Source organism: Lutra lutra, chromosome 4 (genome assembly GCF_902655055.1).
Source record: "Lutra lutra chromosome 4, mLutLut1.2, whole genome shotgun sequence".
Lineage (NCBI taxonomy): Eukaryota > Metazoa > Chordata > Mammalia > Carnivora > Mustelidae > Lutra > Lutra lutra.
Window position 1 is genome coordinate 45,480,163 of NC_062281.1, and position 23,288 is coordinate 45,503,450.

Below are 23,288 nucleotides of genomic sequence, written 5' to 3' on the forward strand. Positions count from 1 at the left end.
AACTGAAATATGGGATTAGAGATGGAAGACCATCAAACAGAAGGAAAAAAGAAAGATGAGAGCTTAGAAAAGGATGGAATTTAGCAATTAGAAAGTTGGTAAACGCCTTTCAGGATAGACATTTTATTATAGTAATAGGTAAGGTACCAAATTGCAGCTATCTGAAGAATGAATGGATGGTAAGAAAATATGGGCTATGCTTTCAAGAAGTATAAGCAAATAGGATGCAGAGGAAGCCTGAGGTTCTTTGAGGTAGAAATCTCTAATCACTTTTATAAGTGAAAAAAAAAAAAGACAAAGTAGGGAGGTGAAAATGAGACATGCATGACAGTACCAGATGGAGCAAGTCTGGGAAAAGGCAGAAAGCAAAAGGATGAGAGACACAGACCACAGGATCATCCTCTAAAAGAACAAATGTGTATTCCTCAGACAGGAATGGAAGGAGACATACAGAGAAAAGGGAGAAAGTCCAAGATAGAGGGAAAGAATATTCAGTGAGTTTTTGTTATACTGCCTCAAATTAACTGGAGTAATAGGTAAGAAGATGTTGCCAGATCTAGCAAACTAAAATGGATACCTAGTTAAATTTGAATTTCAGATAAACAAAGAATGATTTTTCTTTTTTTAAATATAGATATGCACCATGCAATATTTGGAATAGACTTACACAAGGAATAAATGTATCTGTTGGTTGTCAGAAATTGAGATTTGTGCATGGGACATACACTAAAATGTCATTTATCTGAAACACAAATTTAAATGCGGATCCTATGTTTTATCCAGTAATCCTAAACTCAGGTTATCTGCTGTGAATAAAAATATTAATAGGTATATCAAATAGACACAGGTGTTGTTTTCCCCACAAATATGAGTTCCCAAAAATACCTTTTAAAAGTAATGTAAAGGAAATCATATTATGCTTATGTTAAACCTGCTCTACTACTTTTTTCCCTAGACCCTGTTTTGGTTGTTTTTTTTTTTTTTTTTAAGATTTTATTTATTTATTTGTCAGGGAGAGAGTGTGAGCGGGACTAGGGGAAGAGGCAGAGGGAGAAGCAGGCTCTGAGCTGAGCAAAGAGTCTAATGTGGGACCCGGTCCCAAGACTCTGGAATCATGACCTGAGCTGAAGGCAGATGCTTAACCGACTGAGCCACACAGGTACCCCTCAATCCTGTATTTTGATATAAAGAACTGGGTTGGACATGCCATGACAGAGCTCAGGTAGTGTCCTGCCCCCAGCCTACCAGGGGACTGGCCACCACATTATCCATGAAGGGGCTGGAGTACCAGCTAGATGGGATCTGAATTTTTATTCTGCCACTTCTTAGCTATATTATCGTTAGCAGGCTTGAGTGACAGAGGGACCCTGTAAAATAATTACCTAAAAGACTAAACACAAAGGTCATCAAAGACCTAGCAGCTGATAAACACTAGCCATTGTGTAGCAGCAGAAGTAGTAGTGGTTCGTTTTATTCCCAGCACGTGTACGATGTATATAATAAATAGTATCGTCAAAGCTATTTCTAATAATACTGACAATCAATATTAGGTCAATTTCAGGCCAGTAGATCAAATATGCTTATTTAAACATTAAAAATATGTTTATCACAAATATAAACAATAGCCCTGCTTCTATAACTTACATGTTTAATGAAATAACCCGCGCTAACTCTGCGAAGCAACAGCGTCACCTAGTGGTTGTCAAGTCAATAATGAACAACTAAGAACACCTAGAGATAAAGATTGTAAGGGCTTGTATCTGCACAGAACCCAACAAATTTATCTCAGTAATGACTGATCACTAGGCTGATGCTCGTTAATATTTTCTGTAATATGATACATCAATTCTTCTCACTTTGTTTGACTAAAATGATGTGTGCCCTTCCTCAAGAGGGTTTTGGCTATTTGCTGCTTTTACCTGCTTCATCTGACAGTCTAACATACTTTGCTAAAGAATTTAATTGCCCAGGATGCTTGAATTATGCAATGATTCCAATGGAACTTGGACTTCTCACTGCTTCTTCTGACTCTTACTTCCTGAAACCTTGGCAGAAGAGGAAGGAGAAGTGGGGAGAGCTGGAAATTTGAAGCTTGAGGCTTACTGAATTACCAGCTTCAATTTTGTCCCCTTCTATTTAGGTTAGAGGTTTCTCTTTCCTTTCTCATGCAGTCAAGAGGATCTATGCTTTTCTTTGGGAAAAGAAATGATATGATTTTCCCAAAAGTCAAACTGAGATATAAATAGACTACTGCAAATCTTGTTTCTGTATTAATTGGGACTAATGTCTACTCCAGATATATTTTACCACTTCTGTCCTAAGGGCCTCTCAAAGAAAAGAGAGATTTATAGCTCACGGGGTTATGCATGTAAGTAAAATGTTCAAAAAGTAATGAATAGTTCAGGGTTTTGTTTTGTTTTGTTTTGTTTTTTCACTTCCAGAAATGTCAAGAGAAATTAAGTTAAAAATTCTAAGTAGCTTTGCGGGGAGATTTTACTCTGACTCTATTTAACCTATTTCTTCTATGAGAATATTACAGAAAGTTCCAAAGCAAAATTCTAGTGGTCAGGATATGGTTAATTTAAGTAAACTTGGCATTTAAACTAGTAATATATCTATTCAAATATGACTTGGGAGTTATTAGTCAATGGCTGTTAGAAATTTTTCCTGTGTTTGTGAGAAATATATATACTTCAAACATCCAATAGGAACCAGTCCTTTTAAAGAACCAATCTTTTCTTAGCTATATTTTTTTTAAATCCCCAGACAATGATTCTCAATCATCAAAATATTTGTGTCTCTCAGACTTTTCAGTCCTTTCCTCCCCCAGACTCTGCTTCATCCAGAATCTCTCATAAATATTTCATGGCTGACATTGTTTCACAATGTTCCTAGACTGGTAGGAATTTTGATTTTCTCTTTTTCTCCTGATAGGAATGGATAAGAATAGGCACATGGATAATTTATTAGAAAGTGCATGCCAGTGTCCCAAAAGTCAGCCCCATACATGAGGAAGAATATATCTCTTGCAGTATTTCCTTCCATCTCCTCTAGCTGCTCTTTCTTTTCTGGAGGCTTATTTTCAGAATGTAGGGACTAAGCCCTCCATGTGCAGAGACAGACAACTTGGACACAATTGCACGTTGCAGAAATTCAGGTACAGCAACAGAGCCAGACCACTGAATCCTCCTAGGTCCTCCAACTCCTACACACCTCAGAAACCTGCTCACTAATTCATGGCATGCCTATTTGTAAGGCATGAATGACTGTACTTAGAAGAAAAGGTAAACTTGAAGTAACAGGTAATACTGCACAGTCCCTTTGAACTCATCCATGTGAGTCAGGTGGAGAAAGAAATGACATATTCTTCCTTGAGCGTACTGTTTGTCTGAATACATCTAAGAAAACCAAGTAACAATACAAGGATAGCTGGGTCATAATATGTCTATTCATTGAATGGGAAGATTGTTTTCAATCATGATCATTTGCTATCTGAAAAATACAGAGTCCTCATTCAGGTTTGGCTGTCTTATTTAAGAACATCGAACACTTCAAATTTGCTTTCTCAATTCCTTCATTAGAATTGAGAATGAGCCAGTATTTCATGCAAGTGAAAAATAGGCAAAGATACATGCCCTTTGCTGCCAAGTCTTTCTGCACCATTTTTATAAATAATAACAGAGGAGCCACCTAAATTTAATCCATGCAAGGGCAATTATTTACATATATATATGTGTGTGTATATATATATGTGTGTGTGTGTGTGTGTGTGTGTATATATATGTATATAAGTGTTTATATATGTATTATATATGAATATATATATGTTTAGCAGATGTACATATCTGCTTTGCTTTAGTAATAACTTAATGGTAAGCAACTACTCTACTTCCTAATCTACTTCTTAAGAAACGTAGAAGAATTTCCTAATACACAAACCAACTATAAAGGCTTTGGGAAGCCACTCTGAAAAATAATGAGTTTAACACGTTAAGCAAGCACTGAAAAGAAAAGTTTGTGCTATAACCAACAGACTTGATTAAAACCAATTAAGTTATAAAGCTAGTAATCTCCAAAATATATTCCTGACCAACACTCCACCCCTAGAGGTGGTCATGCATTGAAGAGCAAGAAAAAAATAGAAACTGAGACTTTCAGAGAATTGAGAATTATACTTGTTGAAAAGAAATTAAACTAAATTAAATATGAAAATTAACTCCATATTCATGGCAACAAATTAAATCCATTCTTCTTATTGCCCTGGTCTTCTACATCTGCCATCTGATCCATCTGGAATAAGCAAATGCTTCTGAGAACTTGAAGTTGGAATATCATCTTTAAGAGTGTTGGAGAAGAGGAGAGATAAAAGACAGAGGGAAGGACAGTGACGGGGGCTGGCAGGCAATAATCACATTTAAAGGTCTAAAGAATAGCACAAAGAATAGCCTTGTGTAGCAACAAGAAACTTAAAATGATACATTATAGGAAGTCTGGTTCTCTGGAAGGCTCTATGGGCAAGGCATAGACATATTAAAGAAAAAATTTGAACTAAACAGGATGCTAAGAGTTTAGGCTTTTCCACTGACATACTGAGTGATTTTGGACAAGTTACTTTACCTTTTTGTATTTCAGGAACATATTTATTTCAAAAGTGATATGATGTCAGGTTACGTGCCCCTCCCCCACATTTTCTGAGGGGAAATTAACCTACTGCCTTCTACACTGTCTCTTCAGAGACCAACTTTTTTGTTGCTTTTTCTCTTCACATTTCCTCTTCTCCCCTTTTAGGCTCACCCTGTTTTCTATTTTGCAAGAGTCAGTCTGATGCACCTTAACTAGGCTGAAAGAAATGATCCCTAGGGTTTCAAAAGGACACCAAAAACAACATAATTTAAATATAATCAGGCAAGACCATGGAAGTATCTTGCAAACCCAAGGCATTCTCCACCCACTTAGAAATATGCCCAATATACTTCAGTTCTCCCAATGAACACTGAGCAGCATTCTTGGCTAGAATGATCAAACCTTAATTTGTTAGTAATCACCAACCTCAGAAATGCATAACCTTTCTTAGAATCACGGGACGAAAAAGATCAACGTTCTGTTTAGATTGAGGCTTCATAGGAATATATCATAAGCCTGCTAAACATAGGCAGTGACTGATTCCTTTATACAATACTTTGCAGCCCATCGATGTTCTGTCAACAAACACAAACTAGGCCCATTTAGCATGCCTGGTGACGTCTTCACTGGTTCTGCCCTCTTGTCACCTACACAAGCACTCTGGCACTCTGGTTTCTCCAAGCCACTCTGCTTTGCTTTGATGTTTCTGAAATCAGCAAGACATGTTCAACCAGAAGAACTGATTCTGAGATAAGTGCCCTGTAAAGTCTACGAGTACTAAGCTAATGGGAATACCATTAGACTGTAAGGACCACAGTAGAGTGGAAAAGTACTTTTCTAACAATAAATAATTCCTTTCATGAAATGAGAAGTTCAGAATCAGCAGAAAATACCTGGTGTCTATGACATGAAAGATTCTCTCAGTTTCTCTAAATAACTCTTTAAAAACATAATGTATCAGAATTCTGGTTCAAAATACAAAGCCTTGCATGAACATACATACAAATAATGTATTGTGAGTAGATTCACTTGGTTAGATAGATAACCCCTGGAAATGTTTAGATGGAAACAATTTGACTCCATGACTATTTCTATCAGGAAGGCATCACTTTATTTATGGCTTTTATTTATGTATTTCTAAAATACATCCATTAAAAAAAAATGTAACTCAGATCAGTTTCTTTTTTCTTAATGAGTAATTCTGTCCTAAAAGGACTTTTCAGTTCAGAAATCTTGGGTAATTTTTGTTATAATACACTCTATAAAAATTATATAGAGTAATAGATAAAAATTGCATACACCTAATTCTTTAAAAAGTGACACAAAGCCCCAGCATTACAAGTAGGAAGTTTTTATTATTTTTTATTTATTAAAGGATGGCCACAGTAGCAGTGCCAGATGCTGCTCTGATCTCTGGTTCCTGCCTAGCAGTGGAAAAGAATCAAACAAGGAAGACAGACAACGCATGCACACGCGTGTGCGCGTGCACACACACACACATTCTCTCTCTCTCTCTCTCTCCCCCCTGTGTCATGTATTACTGGCCTCTTGCCTTGAGATCAGGAATCTAACAGCTACCTACAGACTCCATCTTTTTCTTCTCAGTTTTTGGATTTAAAATAATCCACTCTAAGCTGCAAATTGGAACACCATGATTCAAAGTGCCAAAGTCTTAATCCTTGAGAAGAAAAAAAAAAAGAAGGAAGAAGCAAAGAATCACAGCCAGAGCCAGACCTTATTAAGTAGTTCCCTTCAAACACTGCTTCTTCTGACTTTTAAACAGGCTCCTCAGGTGAGCCCTTGGCCCTCTTCTACTAAAAGAGCCTTCTCCTCTACTTTTTTCTGTATCTTTGTTACCTGAGACTGAATGTGGAAGGAACAGAGTTGTCCACTTATTAGAATCTTATCCGGGATGAGTCTAAAAAAGGAATGAGATCTATAGAACAACAATAGAAGCATCACCGTTTTATTTCCTGGAAGACAAAGTCCTCAGATTATACAAGGATATAATTCATTCCTGATCAAAATCCATGCTTTTGATTTTATTTTCTTTTCCAGTGTTCTGGTGGACAGTTCCACCAATGTCCAGTGAGCATCCTTAATTTATCTAAATAATCTAAAGTCAAACTTATTTTTCACCAAATCCAGTCCTTCTACCGGAGTCCCTTATCTTATTACTTTGCACCAAACTTATCACAGATACCAATACAGAAAGCTCAGAGGTATCTATGTCTCTACCTTGGACTTCACTCTTTGACATTCATTCAGTCAGTTCTGACTCCAAAATAAAGGTCTTCTGAATCTTTCACATTTTCAATTCCTACTGCCATTACCTCAATTCCCACTGAGTGTACTCACATGGACTATCACTCTCAGCTAGTCTTCCCCCTGTGTTGGCCTGCTGCCCCTAATTGCTCTTCCACTCTGCTGCCATCCCCTTCCATCATTCCCCATTCATTTGTATGCAGTAGACCTAAAGCATAAGCTTCTAAAAACTCAAGTTCTCCACAACATGGAGTACTAACATTGAACACTCACTGTGTTGCCTAGCTAAGTGCTTTCCATATGTTAGTTCAGTTAATCCTCATAACAACCCCTTGAGAAAGGAATGATTATTATTCCAGGATTCTGACAAAGGGTTAGGGATAGAGGCCCACAGAGATGAGGAAACTTGCCTATAGTCACCCTACAGTAAGTGGAGGAGCCTGAACAAAATGTGCCAGGCAGGCAGCAGTAGGATTCCAATGGGAGGGGACTTCATATAAAAGGCCCAACGTGGAAGCAGCATAGAAACTTCGAGGCACTGAAAAGAAGATGACTGGAGAGGAGTGAACTTGAGAAAAGAACAGCGAGAGGTAAGACCAGGGAAGAGGTAAGGAAAGCTAACGTAGAAAGTGTCTGTGAGGCATAATAAGGAGATTCTACTTCATCTAGAACTTGGTTGGCAGCCACTGGATGCTTCCAAGCATGATCTGGTTCATAGCAGATTATTCATAATAGACAGAAACTGGAAAAAAAGCCCAAGGTGAAGAACAAGTGAACAAAAAGTATTAAACTTATATTATGGAATTCTATTCAGTAATAAAAAGGGGGAAATGCATGAAATATATAAACAATATGGATGGATCTCAAAACCATCACACTGAGTGAAGAAAGTCTTATAGAAAAGAATACATATTGTATACCTCCTTCTGTGTACACAAAATCTATAGGGGAAAAAAATCAGAACAATGGTTCTTCTGGGGCTGAGGCAAGAATTTACTTAAAAACTAACATTGCGGGGCGCCTGGGTGGCTCAGTGGGTTAAGCCGCTGCCTTCGGCTCAGGTCATGATCCCAGGTCCTGGGTTCGAGCCCCACATCGGGCTTTCTGCTCAGCAGGGAGCCTGCTTCCTCCTCTCTCTCTCTGCCTGCCTCTCTGCCTACTTGTGATTTCTCTCTGTCAAATAAATAAATAAAATCTTTAAAAAAAAAAAAACTAACATTGCTAGATAAATATAGGATTTCCAGTTAAATTTGAATTTCAAATAAACAACAAAGTCTTTTTTATTATTTTATTGAACTTCAAATAAACAACAAAGTGCAATATTTGAGACATTATTATACTAAAAATGTGCTCGTTGTAATTAAGAAAACAATAACACTTACAGTTGTAGCAAAAATAATAAAATACCTGGAAATAAACTTAGCCAAGAGAGCAAAAGACCTGGACTATGAAAACTATAAAACACTGATGAAATAAACTGAAGATAACACAAACAAATGGAAATAGAGTCCATGCTCCTGGATTGGGAGAACAAATATTGTTAAAATGTTCATACTACCTAAAGGAACCTACAGATTTAATGCAATCTCTATCACAATACCAAAAGTGTCTTTCACGGAACTAGAACAAATAATCCTAAAATTTGTATGGAATCACAAAAGACCCCAAGTAGCCAAAGCAATCTTAAAAAAGAAGAACAAAACTGGAGGAATCTCAATCCCAGATCTCAAGATACGCTACAAAGCTGTAGCAATTAAAACAGTATGGTTCCAGCACAAAAAAACAGATACATATTATCAATGGAACATAATAGAGAGCCCATAAATAAACCCACGGTTATATGGCCAATTAAACTATGACAGGAAGCAAGAATGTATAATGGGGAAAAGATCATCTTTTTAACAAATGGTTTTGGGAAAACTAGAGAGTTATTTGCTTAAAAAAATGAAACTGAACCACTTTCTTACATGATATATAAAAGTAAACTCAAAAATGGATTGAAGACCTAAATGTGAGACCTGAAACTACAAAATCCCTAGAAGAAAACATAGGCAATAATCTCTTTGACATCAGTTACAGAAACACTTTTCCAGATATGTCTCCTTTGGTAAAGGAAACAAAAACAAAATTGAAATATTGGGATTACACCAAAATCAAAAGATTTTGCACAGTAAAGGAAACCATCAACAAAACAAAAAGATAATACAGTGAATGAGAGAAGATATTTTTAAATGATATAGCCAATAAGGGGCTAATATCTAAAATATATGAAGAACTTATACAACTCAATACCAAAAAACCCCCACAAATAACCCAATTAAAAATGATCAAAGGACATGAACAGATATTTTTCCCAAAAAGACACAGAGATGGCCCAGAGACACATGCAAAGATGCTCAGCATCATAATCATCAGGAAAATGTAAATCAGAACCATAATGAGATATTACCTCACACCTATCAGAATCCCTAAAATTAAGAACACAACAAACATGTATTGGTGAGGATGTGGAAAAAAGGAACCCTCATGCACTGTTGGTAGGAATGCAAACTGGTGCAGCCACTGTGGAAAACAGTATTAAAAATTTTTTTTAATTTTTAATTAAAAATTAAAAATAGTATTACCATATGATTTAAAAAATTGTAATTAGAATTTCAATTAAAAAATTAAAAATAGAGGGGTGTCTGGGTGGCTCAGTGGGTTGAGCCTCTGCTTTCGGCTCAGGTCATGATCTCAGGGTCCTGGGATTAAGCCCCACATCAGGCTCTCCGCTCAGTGGGGAGCCTCCTCCCCCGCCCCCCGGCCCGCCGTCTCTGCCTACCTCTCTGCCTACTTGTGATCTCTCTCTCTCTGTCAAATAAATAAATAAAATCTTTTAAAAAAATTAAAAATAGAATTACCATATGATCCAGTAATAACACTACCTGTGTATTTACTCAAAGAAAATAAAAACACTAATTCGTAAAGTTATATGTACGCCTATGTTCATGGCGGCATTACAGAAGCAACCCAAGTGTCCATAAATAGGTGAATGGATAAAGAAGATGTAGCGTACACACACACACACACACACACACACACACACACACACACACACACCTGGAATATTACTCAGCCATAAAAAAGAATGAAATCTTGCCATTTGCAACAACTTGGATGGAGCTAGAGTGTATAATGCTAAGTGAAATGAGTCAGTCAGAAAAAGACAAGTACCTTATGATTTCAATCACAGGTGAAATTTAAGAAACAAAACAAACAAAGAAAAAAGAAACAAACCAAAAAAAAAAAAAAAAAAGACTTAAATATAGAGAACAAACTGCTGGTTGCCCAAGGAGAGGTGGATGGAGGCATGGGTGAAATAGGTAATGGGGATTAAGAGTACAGTTACCATGATGAACACTGCATAATATATAATTGCTGAATCACTATATTGTACACCTGAAACTAATATAACACTGCATGTTAATTATACTGGAATTAAAGAGATCAATAAAAATTTATAATAAATCAAAATGCATTTATTGTTTTGCTGAAATTCAAATTTAACTGGTTGTCCTGTATTTTTATTTGTGAAATCTGGCAACCCTACAGGGAAGGCACGGGAGAGAATTTTCTGGGATGATGACAATACTGTGTATCTCAATAAAAGGTCTATAAATGCACTTGTCAAAGTCACGTAACTTTGCACATATAAGCAGATGCATGTAAATTTTACCTCAAGGGAAAAAAAAAGAAACAAGTATCGAACTCTAATTAGTTACATGCACTCTGAAATATTAGAAGAAAAATACTCTGTCGTCTCCAACTTCAAATTATACCAAAAATGAAATGGTAACATGGCTTCATGCCTGAATACAGGGATGAATAGATATGTAATAAAAGCAAATATAGTAATATGTGAATTGTAGAATCTAGGTGATGGGCATATGAATGGTCACTGCAAAATTCTCCCAACTTTTCTGGGTGTTTGAGAATTTTTATAATAAATGTTAAGGGGAAAAGCTCTGCCCTTTTCTCATGGAGTTTACATTAGAGTGGAATGAGACAGACAACAAATAAAACTGGTAAGTCAATTATGAGTGAGAGAGAAAGTGACAGACGCATAGGAGAAGCAGAAGGTAAAGGGTTTAGTTATGCTGGATGGAACTCCCAATCAACCATGTGGCCAGGAAGTACTTTTCTTTCAAGCCAATCTTACTTACTTGAGGAGACATTTAAAGTGGGAAGCTTTAAAACCTTTTAAATGCCCTTTTTTCTTCTATTTGAAAAGAGAACATAAAATGACATGCCACCCCTGATTTACATGAGCAAGAAATAAAAGTTTGTGGTTATAATTCGATTCATTGGAAGCTGTTTCTAATTTTACCAGGAGAGAGGTAGCTATTTATGATCTATTTCCCCTGCATCCAGCTACCGCATCCTCCAAAACACTCTCCTTTTTCCTCTCTCCAAATTGTTATCAACTATTTAAGGGAATAAAAGGCAGATTTCCCATAAAATGGCCTTGTGAACGTGCTATGCCACACGGCCCCGGCCCCACACTGTCTGCCTGTTAGCTGCAGTCCAAGCTTGTCCTCATCTTGAGTCTGCAGTGATGCTAAGGAGCCCCACCTCTCCTTGCAAGGCCCAGACACCAGCCCTTGGTTGTGTCTGATCTTTCAGCTGCCCTTGGATGGCCTGACTCGACATCATAGATCCTTTATTTTCTCCGCCCACCTTCTAAAGCAGCCTCCCTCTTTCAGCTCTCCTAGCTCACTCATCCACCCGCAGCCCAGGTATTTACTGACGCTGTCGCCCTAGTAGCCCTCCTCACTCACACCAAACCTATGTAGAGACAGGGTATGCATGCTACACTCCTCTCTACCTCAGGTGACTGCTCTGGCCCCTCAGGGTACCCACTCTAGCAGGATGAGGGTTATTTAAAAGTCCCCTCATCAATCCTGCTGTGCCACAGCTGGTCTAGGCATCTCAAAGTAACTTCTGAACTGCAGGTCAGGAAACTCCACGTGATTTGGAGTCCTGCGGCCTGCAGAAAGCTCCCCAAGTTCCAGCCCTGGGTTTGCAGATTAAACTGCCCTGCCTGGGAACTTTCTCTGCACCAAGAAGCAACACCATTCTTTTTAGCAAGTGCAACTGACTTCCAGCTATTTATTTTCTCACAGCTGCAGTCTGGGAAATAACCAAGACAATAAGGAACATGCAAAGAGGTATTTCATGGAGAAATACCGATCAGAGTTCCAACGGTTATTTTCGAGTTTTTAGAAACTTTATCAGCCAAAAGAAATTAAATCTCCCTTCATCTAAAAGGGGTGCCTCAGTGAGGTGCCTGGGTGGCTCAACTGGTTAAGCATCTGCCTTCTATTCATGTCATGATCCCAGGGTCCTGGGATCAAGTACCACATCAGGCTCTCTGCTCACTGGGTAATCTGCTTGTCCCTCTCCCTTGCACCTTACCCCTGTTCAAGAGTGCTCTCTCTCTCTGCTCTCTCTCAAAGAAATAAAATCTTTTAAAAAAAAGAATATCCGGGGTGCCTGGGTGGCTCAGTGGGTTAAAGCCGCTGCCTTCGGCTCAGGTCATGATCCCAGGGTCCTGGGATCGAGCCCCGCATCGGGCTCTCTGCTCAGCAGGGAGCCTGCTTCCCTTCCTCTCTCTCTCTGCCTACTTGTGGTCTCTGTCTGTCAAATAAATAAATAAAATCTTTAAAAAAAAAAAAAAGAATATTCATCTTGAAAAAAATTAAAAAATAAAACTTTCTCACTAATGGCCACTAATAAACATTAACATAAAGAAAACAATGTTTTTTTAACCAAGAAAGTGAAAAAAAAGGCAGATATCACAAATATCATTAATGGCTTATTAGCTTTGATTATACAAAAATAGTACCAGTATTCTTGGCTAGATTTATTGATTCTTTGCCCACAGAATTCAACAAGAACCATTCTAAACAATTGTTGGAAATATTGGGTAACTAATACTGGGAGAGGGATGCTTGGGTGGCTCAGTGGTTAAGCGGCTGCCTTTGGCTCAGGTCATGATCCCAGTGTCCTGGGATCGAGTCCCACATCAGGCTCCTTGCTAGGCAGGGAGCCTGCTTCTCCCTCTGCCTCTGCCTGCTACTCTGTCTGCCTGTGTTGGCTCTCTCTCTCTCTCTGACAAATAAATAAATAAAATCTTAAAAAAAAAAAAAAGTTACTTCCTCCATATCTTAAAAGGATCTTTAAAAAAAATTAATACTGGGAGAAAAATCCACATTGGATCGTGTACACAAAGCATATCCACAAATATATTTGTGAGATTATGCTGGGATTATTCATAGTAACTGTAGACATATAAAAATTCATAATAGGAATAGGAATAGAATAATAGAAATAGAATAGAACAGAATAGGAATAGAGTGGGAAGAAACTAGTAACTAGGGACAAATAGAATTCATTAGTAACCCTAAAATAATAAATGTATTATTCTGTTTGAAACTATTTCCGAATAGCTGATGATGATATGAGTTTATGAAAAACAGTAGAAGAGACTTAATTTCTCTTCCTTACTCTCCTGTATCTTTCTGAGGCAAATATGAATAAACCAAAAAAATTCCAGAGAGCACCCACAACAGAGACGAAAAAAGGGAAAAAACTGAATCCAAATAATGCATAAAAAGTCAATGTTTCAGCTGCTTCAACTTCCCCTGAATAAATAAATGTCAATTGTAACTGTTAGGAGTAAAATTATTTTGCAGCGTTTCAGATTCTCATAGTGTCTCGGATGGATACATATTGGCAAGGAGAGACCACAAACTCACATGCACATACACACTCACATATATATGGAATAACATTAACTAAATTTCTGATTTAATTAACCAATGATTCAGAACATGGGGTGGCCCCAGAGGGTAGAAGCAGGTGCACCCTTCCCCAGTCTGGTTGCCATGGTGACAATTGATACATGACCATGCATCCAGCCACACTAAATTTTCTGACATCAGAGTCATGATTTTTCTTCAGCACACCACTGGTTACCTGGCACTTTTAGCATCATTCTGAACTTTCTGCCTTTCAAACACTCAAATGATTCCAATTCATTGTATTCTATCTGTAGAGTGCATGCCCACACTTGCTTCAGATCTCTGATCAAATATTACCTTATCAGGACCAGACCAGCCTCAATAAAAAGTATTCCCATCATTCTCTATCTCCCAAATCTTATTTTACTTCTCTTCAAAGTATGTACGTGTGTGTGTGTGTGTGTGTGTGTGTGTGTGTGTGTGTGTATCTCACCATATTATTTGTCTCTTTTTCCTCGTTTGCCTCCCCTGCCTCATTAGAATATAAGCTTCCTGAGAGCAGGCCCTGCCAGTTTGTTCTGCTATATTCCTAGAACAAAAACACACAATGCCCGGCAGGGAGTAGTGCCTCAATAAGTATGTGTTTACTACAATGGAAGACAAAAATTTGTGAAGAAGAGAATCAGTCTTGGGGTGCCTGGGTGGCTCAGTCAGTTAAGCATCTGTCTTCAGCTCAGGTCATGAACCTGGGGTCCTGGGATCGAGCTCTGCCTTGGGCTCCCTGCTCAGTGGAGAGTCTGCTTCACCTCTGCCCCTCACCCTGCTTGTGTGTTCTCTCTCATGTTCTCTCTCAAATAAATAAATAATCTTTTTAAAAAATCTTTAAAAGAAGAAGAAAAGAATCAGTCCTATTTTAGAGATGTTGAAGTGGAGTAGCTTGGAAACATGTGCTAAAATTAAAAAGACTAGGGAGCTACCCGCCGCCCACCCCCCCAGGTGTGATAAATGAAACTAAATGAAACTGGTGTGAGTAGATTACTTCCTTCAGGTAAAGAAAACATGCTAAGAGAAGAAAATGGTGCAGAGGAGAGAGTCTCATAGAACTCTTGTTTTTGAAAGAAGGTATGGAAGAGAATTAAGTTAAAGGTATGGGAAGAGGCCACCAGAGAAATAAAGAATGAACTTAAGGCATTTAGTTCCAAGAGGCAAAAGATGGTTAACTGAGCTCAAACTTGAAGGGAAGACCAGCCAGATGACGAGCAGGTGGACTGGTAGGGAGTCACAGATGACCTCCAAAATATCAGTTTTGGGAAAGGGGGAGAAACTAGGTCTCAGGACCCAGAGACAGAAGAGAATGGGGGTGGAAAGGTAAAGAGTTAACATTCTCTTTTCATGGCACCTGAGGTTCAAGGGTACTTGAAATATTTTGTTGAACAAACGAGTGCACTGATGAATAAATGGATCCAATGTTCTCCCCTGAACCAAGATGGCACAAAAACTGTGGCTGAGGTCAAGAGATTAAAATGGTAAACAAAACACCCTTGAACAGCACATGTTGCATAAAAATATTTCCCTAATCAAAGTCAATTTTCCAAGTGGTTTTCCCTCAATAAACATATGCGGTTTATTCCTGTAACTCATTTTTAATGAGGTCCTATGACTTTCATGTGTACTTGTTTTTTATTTTTGTTTAAAATGCACTCTTGATGGGGCGCCTGGGTGGCTCAGTGGGTTAAAGCCTCTGCCTTCAGCTCAGGTCATGATCCCAGAGTCCTGGGATCGAGCCCCATATCGGGCTCTCTGTTCAGCAGGGAGCCTGCTTCCTCCTCTCTCTCTCTCTCTCTCTCTGTCTGCCTCTCTGCCTAATTGTGATCTCTATCAAATAAATAAATAAAAATCTTTAAAAAAAAATGCACTCTTGATTAATGCAACCTTCAGAAATTTACCTTGAGGCCCCATCTCTGTCTCAGTGGGGCCCGACTCTTGTATTCTTTGGGATTGAAGGCCTTTCAGCTGAGCTCCATTGAGTTACCTTCCCAGGCATGCTAGAGGCAACTCTGGTACATAGAGGAGTATATCCTGAAGTGAACTAAAAAAGGCCTCGCTGGGAAGGTAACATAAATAATAAAATAAATGGAAAATGAGAATCCACTCAGCTTTCCACCAGAAGTACCACCAAATAGTTATGTGAAGAAACATAGTTCTAGTGGGATTTAAACATAAAATGATTAAATTTCTTGCTTTTCTGAACCTATAGCAAATTTCTCTTCGTCAGTACCTATGGCTCTCACATGACAGCTTGGGTCAAAATCACCTGGACAATCTGTTAAGACACAGACTGCTGTCTTACTCCCCCAGTTTCTGATTTAGTAGGTCTGGGGTGGGGCCAGATAATTTGTACTTCCAACAAGGTCGCAAGTGACACGGCTGCTGCCAGACCGAACCACACATACAAAGACCACTGGTCTATGGGACCTATGTCATGTATTTTCATAACTTCTTTCTCTACTTTTCTGTTGTCCTTCAGAGAAAATGAGTCAAATTCTCATTTCAGCGCTACTGCCCTGGCTTCTGTACGTTTCTCTTGTGAAAAACAAAAACAAAAAATTACAAAACTTTAAAAGTAGAAACAAAGTGATGTTAGGATTAACCAAGCCTCAGTTTCCAGGTTTCTACTTAGTTTTAAATGGAATAAAGTTTTTACCTTAGTCAATAAGACGTTAGTGCCTCTTAAAAATAAGAACTCAGCTGAAATCATACAAATGTGATACAACTCGCACTAAAAAGTAATTCTCTTTCGATTGCAAAACATGCATAAAATAAATACTTGTCCCCATCAAAGTCTCTTAACACTTATCTAGAAAAGGAGGGCGGTGGCCATCAAATGACAGGAAAATATAACACTCACTTGCCACACAGATCTTTATTTTTCCATTCTTTATTTTGTTTTTAAATCGAAGAAGAAACAGCACACCTAGAGTCTAAGCAAGCTAAAGGTAGAGTATAGCGGTTAAATTGGGATCTTTACAAGTAAATTATTTTTCTTCCTTTGTTTAATGTGCTGGCAAAAAGAAGAGACACAGTATGGTGTCATAAGTAGGGTATAATCTGACTCCGTGTGCAGAGCCTGGGCGGGGGCGCAAGTCATGTGAGACTCTAAATGAGCTGCTCACCGACTCTACACTTGAGCAATTCCAAAGAGGTTAGGGCCACGTTGATTAAAACATTTGTAAGAACAAATTAATATTCGAAGAGGTACCAGCTGTAGATTTCTGCTTATCTTCCAGTTCTAAAAGGTAAAGATTAAAAATAAAATTAAAGCAGTACTCAATAAATATTTTTGAATAAAATAAACATTAACTTTCTCTGAGATTTCATATCATTAACTTCTAAAGGGCACACTATTCTATTTATGCTTGATTTGCTCTTTTCCCACACACAAATAAATTAACTAGCTAAGAAAGGCATCTTCAAAACTAAACAAAGGGGGGGTCTGGGTGCTTCAGTCAGCGGAGTGTCTGACTCTTGGTTTCAGTTCAGGTCATGATCTCAGGGTCCTGAGGTCCAGCTCCATGGCGGGCTCAGTGAAGCGTCTGCTTGAGATTCCCTCTCTTCCTTTCCCTCTGTCCCTCCTCCCATTCTCTCCCTCTCCAAAATAATTAAATCTTCAAAAAAATTTAACAAAATTCAAATGATAAAGGATTATCTATGCTTTTACCCAAATATATTATTACTCAGTCTAACCATAATGAGTTTCAGACGAAAGTAAAAAATGATACAGAATCCACACAAACCTGAGTTCTGCCCTATAGGGATGTTAAATTGATCAATCAGCAGACCTTTATTGAACTCCCCAACGGATATCTTGGTTTGGCTTGTCCACCATCCATTTGCCCATGGAAATTAATCTTAATATTCTTTGCTCACTATGCATAAAATGTTCATTAAGATTGGCTAGATTTCAGACAATTTGCCCAATGCGTGACTTAAAATTCTGTACTTCAAATCTGTTTTTCATTCTTAATGCACAAAATAGGCAGTCAAAAACCTTGTTAGCCATCTTAGCATACATGTCTTCACCACTAATGCTGGAAATAATGGCAACTTCAAAAGCTTACCATCTGTATGCTTTATAAACAACCTCTGAAGTCAACATAGCTCTCAGTCAAAGAATCCAAAACAGTCACACAACTAATAGTGTAACTCGTTGACAGTGCCACTTGCTTTTATCATGAACCCATTGGGCTGTCATCATCACAATCCACAGTGAGAGATTTCATTACTGTTTTGTTCCCTCTTCCACAAAAGAACAGTGAGGGCCCATTTAAAGGCTCAAATACCTAAGCACAGTTATAAATCCACCCTTGAGAAAGTAATAGCCTTCCAACCTTGGTGGTAAATCAGTGGAGAAGTCAAAGTCATATGTGATATCACCTTTTCATCCCTCCAACCATGACTATGAAGTGCTCAGAGGATACATGGCACTTTCTAATGATAAAATATCTGGGATTAAGGTGGAAAATGGTATAGACTCTCAACAAATCTGACTTTATTCCTAAAAGGAAGTTTAGCTGATCAATCAGCAAATATTTACTGAAATCTCGATTCAGTATCTTATTTTTGTTTATCCAGCATCTATTCCCTATTCTGCTGGCATAAAAGCCTGTCTTTTCCTTTTGAGAACCACCCCTTCACTGATTCCAGTGTTTATTTTTTTTTAAAGATTTTATTTATTTATTTGTCAGAGAGAGAGAGAGCGAGCGAGCACAGGCAGACAGAGCGGCAGGCAGAGGCAGAGGGAGAAGCAGGCTCCCCACAGAACAAGGAGCCCGATGTGGGACTCGATCCCAGGACTCTGGGATCATGACCTGAGCCGAAGGCAGCGGCTTAACCAACTGAGCCACCCAGGCGTCCCAATTCCAGTGTTTATTTTATGGAAGAGAGAAGATAACTGATCCCACCCCCTGGCTCAAGACTTAGCCATGTAACTCAAGCCTGGCACATAACCCAAGAGAGTCCATAAAGTCAAAGAACATCAGCCCTAGGGCTTTCCCTGGATCTACTAAGAGAAAGAAGCTCTCCCTCTATTACCAGAGGGCATAGTGTAGGGTACAATGAGTGCAAAACCAGGACAAAGGAAAGCAGAGATAATACACATAGAAGGACAGATTCCTGATGATAAATTTGGGTTACCTGACCCAGCATGACTAACTTTTTAGACAGACCCATTCCTAGGCCTTGTTTATTACTCATTATTAGTTAGTTAGTTGGTTAGTTAGTTAACTAGTGCATAAGTTGGGTTTCTTTAACTTGCAACCAAAAATTCTGACAAATTATAAGCAACCTAAAATCTGAACCACATTAAGCAAAGTTCCAAGAATACAAAGATATAAATAACAAATAATCTCTGCCTCAAAGAATCTTTTCAGTATCTAGTTGGAAAGCTAATATGTAAACACAAAATATAACTAGAAACATACGGTTCAACACCATGATAGGTTCTATATTAATTCAGAGAAGGGAGACACCACCATAGGCTGCACATTAAGCAAAATTTTGCAGTGTAAGAAAATGGTGAGCTGGGATTTGAAGGATGACCAGGGTGTGACTACCTGGAAAGGACATGAAAGGACACTGAAAAAGAGTGAGAAGTGAGAGCATAAGTTCAAGAATGTGCATATTGTATTGGGGAAACAATACAGTATAAACAATAAATAGACCATAAAATACTGAAGCATGGACTATCAACAATAAATGAATACATTAGTCTAGAGGTAAGAAGAATTCATAAAGTTTTCCAATGATACACACATTATATACAGTATTTTAAATCTATATGAGATCATAGCGATTGACTGGATTGTAATAGCTAAGTGTAGAAATTGTGCTCAAAAGCTAAATGTGTTTTTTCTGCTTTGCATATGGGTCCAACCAGCTAACCCTGCTTACTACTGTAACACATTTCATCTAGAACTAAGGGCTGTCAAAATAAATCACACTAAAACACTTCACTTAGCGGCTATTTAAGAAACTAGAACAAAAAGAGTACAGCCATGAACCAAGAGGAGTTTACAGAAAGAAAGGCAAACATAAACCAAGGAAACAAGTGGAGCCATACAGTTAATCTGATTTGCTTTGTCCAGTTTCTCCATGAGGTAAGAAGTTTACAACAGAAATGATTAAAGACATTTTCCATTTCCACTGTGGTTTTAGCCATTTCTCCTTGTGTCATTAAGAAACTGTATGGGCAGGGTTTGGATTGGCTCTTGTTGCAAGAAGGAATGCAAAGCTTCTGTATCCCTCTTTCCCCTTCTTAGGGTATCAAAGTTTAGTTAATTAGAATAAAATGTTTTGTTTCATTTTTTAGAAGTTTATTTTATCAAGGACCATTATCAGTTTTGTACTGAATATGAAACTTTGCTTGTAATTATTGTATGACTTAATAATTACTATTTCTGATATCTCTCAGTACTGTGAATTGTTTGAAATTTTACTAAGAAAAATGAACTCGGGGCACCTGGGTGGCTCAGTGGGTTAAAACCTCTGCCTTCAGCTCAGGTCATGGTCCCAGGGTCCTGGGATCGAGCCCCACATTGGGCTCTCTGTTCAGCAGGGAGCCGCTTCCCCGCTCTCTCTGTCTGCCTCTCTGCCTACTTTTGATCTCTCTCTTTCAAATAAATAAATAAAATCTTTAAAAATAAATAAATAAAAATAAAAATAAAAAAAAAAAGAAAAATGAACTCAACATAATTCCTTGAGAACATACTTTTCCATCTAGAATCACTGGACACAGTAATGTTTTCATAAAAAAAAGAAAAGAAAGAAAAAAGAAAGTCTCAAATGCCTGACGTGCTGATATCCATTTAAATTTCTATGCCCATTTGTGGCTTCATCACAATGGTTTCTACCAGTATGACACTTGCCCATTTGAGCATGTTACAAAAGAATAATGACACAACCTCTTATAGAGGACCTCTCTTCACAGGCCTCAATTAACATAACTTCAAGATTCTGTGGAAGATAATTACTGCTTTGGTTGTTGTTTACAGAGAGAAATTGAAATATCTAAAATCTTCTTTCTGTCAAGCTGAAGTTAGAAAAGGAAAAGGAATTGTCTATGATTAGACATGCTTTTATTCTGAAGTATCTTTATAGCAAAAAGCTTTAAAATGTGAAAATATACTAGTCTAATTTTTCACCCTTCACTATGTATAGCCAAATGCATTATTTCCTAAAGCAAATGAATACATGATTACATCCTCTCCCTATTTTAGGAAAAAGCAGTTTTATATTTTAAGTTTAAAAACATACATTTACTAAGTTTTGTATTTTTTGAATGGTGGAATTGAGTTTTTAAAAAAATTCAACACATGCTTTATCAGTGACAATTACTGTCATGTTTTAAACTGAGAAATAAAAAATTGTCAAAATATATATTAATATCACAGTATAAAGCGAAGCTTTGAATAAGGTTTCAGTATTACATGAACCAGAAAGCATAAGAAAAGAGTAAGATGGTTTCCTGTTTTCTTCAGAAAAGTATCATAGTAGGCAGAGTAATATCTGAACCCCCCTTGCAAAGAGGTTCATGTCCTAATGCCTGGAATCTGTGAATATGTATGTTAACCCTACATTGCAGAAGGGACTTTACAGGTATGATTAATACAAGGACCTCGAGAGGTACATATTTATTCTGTATTATCTAGGTGGGCCCAATTTCATGACACAGATTGTTAAAAGTGGAAGAGGGAGACAGAAGAGAAGATCCAAGTGATGTGATGTGAGAAGGACAGTCCTGCCAATGTTGGCTTTGAGCCAAGGAATGTCAGTGACCTCTAAAAGCTGGAAAGAACAAGAAAATGGATCGTCCCCTAGAGTCTCCAGAAAGCAATGCAGCCCTACTGACACCTTGTTTTTAGCTCAGTGAGACTCGTGTTGGACTTCGGACCTTCTACTGAACTGTGACATCATAAATTTTTGTTAGGAAACCAAGTTTATGGCAATTTGTTACAGCAGCAATGGGAAACTAATACCGGTCTCATGATCCAAATTAGCAGGACCATGAAGAGCATGACTATGACAGCCCCTCAGACACTGTGAAGCTAGGAGAGGCTTTGGTCTAATCCCTTCATTGCCCAGATAAGGAAATTAGTCCAGATATAAAGAGAAGAAAGGTGGTTTAGCTTAAGCCTCAGAATTCAGGCTAGAGAGAGAACTAGACATTAAGTTCACTGAACTCCTACTCGGTGTTAGTCAGAGTATTCCTCCTAGCTTCTTCCACCAGCGTAGGATTCTGGCTGTGGTTTAATAACAATATGCAGAATTCTCTGAAAGAATAAACAGTTGTTGGAAATTGCACACAGTTTCAGATAACGCACAGAAGTACACTGCTTTGCTGTTCTGATCTATCTGCAACCGGCTAAATATATTCAAGTGAATTACCCGCACAACACTTGAAACTCAGTATGTCTGTGATAAAACTTGGGGTTTGGCCTCCCAGATCAGCTCCCTCAGGAGTTCCCTGGTTTTTCTCCTTCACACCCTTCTGCAGTTTCCCTTATCCAATCAATCAAGTTCCATCATCCATCCTCCTCCCAGGGAAGCTGTTTCCTTGCATTTGCTAATGATACACCTTACACCCACACCGGGCAACCACTAATTGGTCTCTTTTCTTCATCTTCCCTTCTCTTCAACCTCCAATTAATCCTGAACAGTACTGTCAAATGATTCCTTCTAAAATACATCTTTCTTTATATCATTGACTTGTCCACATTTAGTAGGACTCCATTTCCAAATGGGATCAAGTTCAAACTCCTTATTCTACCCTTTGACAGGTTTATAGAATTTGACCTCATTTTTTTAAATAATGTCTCCTCCCATTCCATGAACTAACTTAACTGATTCACTGCCCTATGAACAAGATCCATTCTCCTCCATATCATTCTCTTCTAAAATATCCCCTCTGCCTCCTTCTCCATGTATCTGAATTTTACCTTGTAAAGTCACAGCATCTTTTGGGTACCTTCCAGGCCAGACAGCTTACAATGATCTCGTCTTCCACTTTGAAGCACTAAAGCTCTTACCACACATTTAACATTTAGTTTGTATTGCTAATGTCTTTTTCATCTTTAGAGTTTAAGCTCTTAGATTTTAAACCATTTGGGACCAACTAGTTCCCCTACTTATCTGCCCTGTACTTGGAACCGGAGTTTCCTGTTTAAAGCAGGACTTCAAATATTTACAGAGTGACTGAAAAGAATTTTTAAAAATCTAAGAATGACAACTCTCCACACCAGCAGTGAGAAAAGCCAGCGATGAGCACTACTCTAAAGTTAACTGCTCCATTTAAGAAGGGGAGCCACACATTCAGATTTGCCCAGGACAGTCCTGATTTCTTGCTGGTTTTCTAGCTTATTAATAATGTTCACTTTCACTCGCAAAAGCATCTTGGCTGAAGTAATACATGACATGGTCATTCTGCCTGTAGGGCACTTTGGACTGTGGTAAGAGCAGAAACCAGGAAGAAATCTCTGCTTATGTCCCAGCCACGCATCCAGCTAAGCAGCAGTCTCTCCTCTACAGAGTGGATCCTGCTCTCCAACACCATGTCTGCGTAAT

The 23,288-nt window shown here is 38.1% G+C and overlaps 1 protein-coding gene across 1 annotated transcript in view; it reads right to left on the minus strand.

Annotated features, from left to right (window-relative positions):
• Window positions 1-16,631: 16,631 nt before the first annotated feature.
• Window positions 16,632-23,288, minus strand: part of LRRC69 (leucine rich repeat containing 69) — a 108,072-nt gene continuing 101,415 nt past the window's right edge. The window contains 1 exon segment of the mRNA XM_047728133.1: window positions 16,632-16,959. Coding sequence (XP_047584089.1) covers window positions 16,849-16,959 — 111 coding nt within the window. The 3' untranslated portion in view covers window positions 16,632-16,848.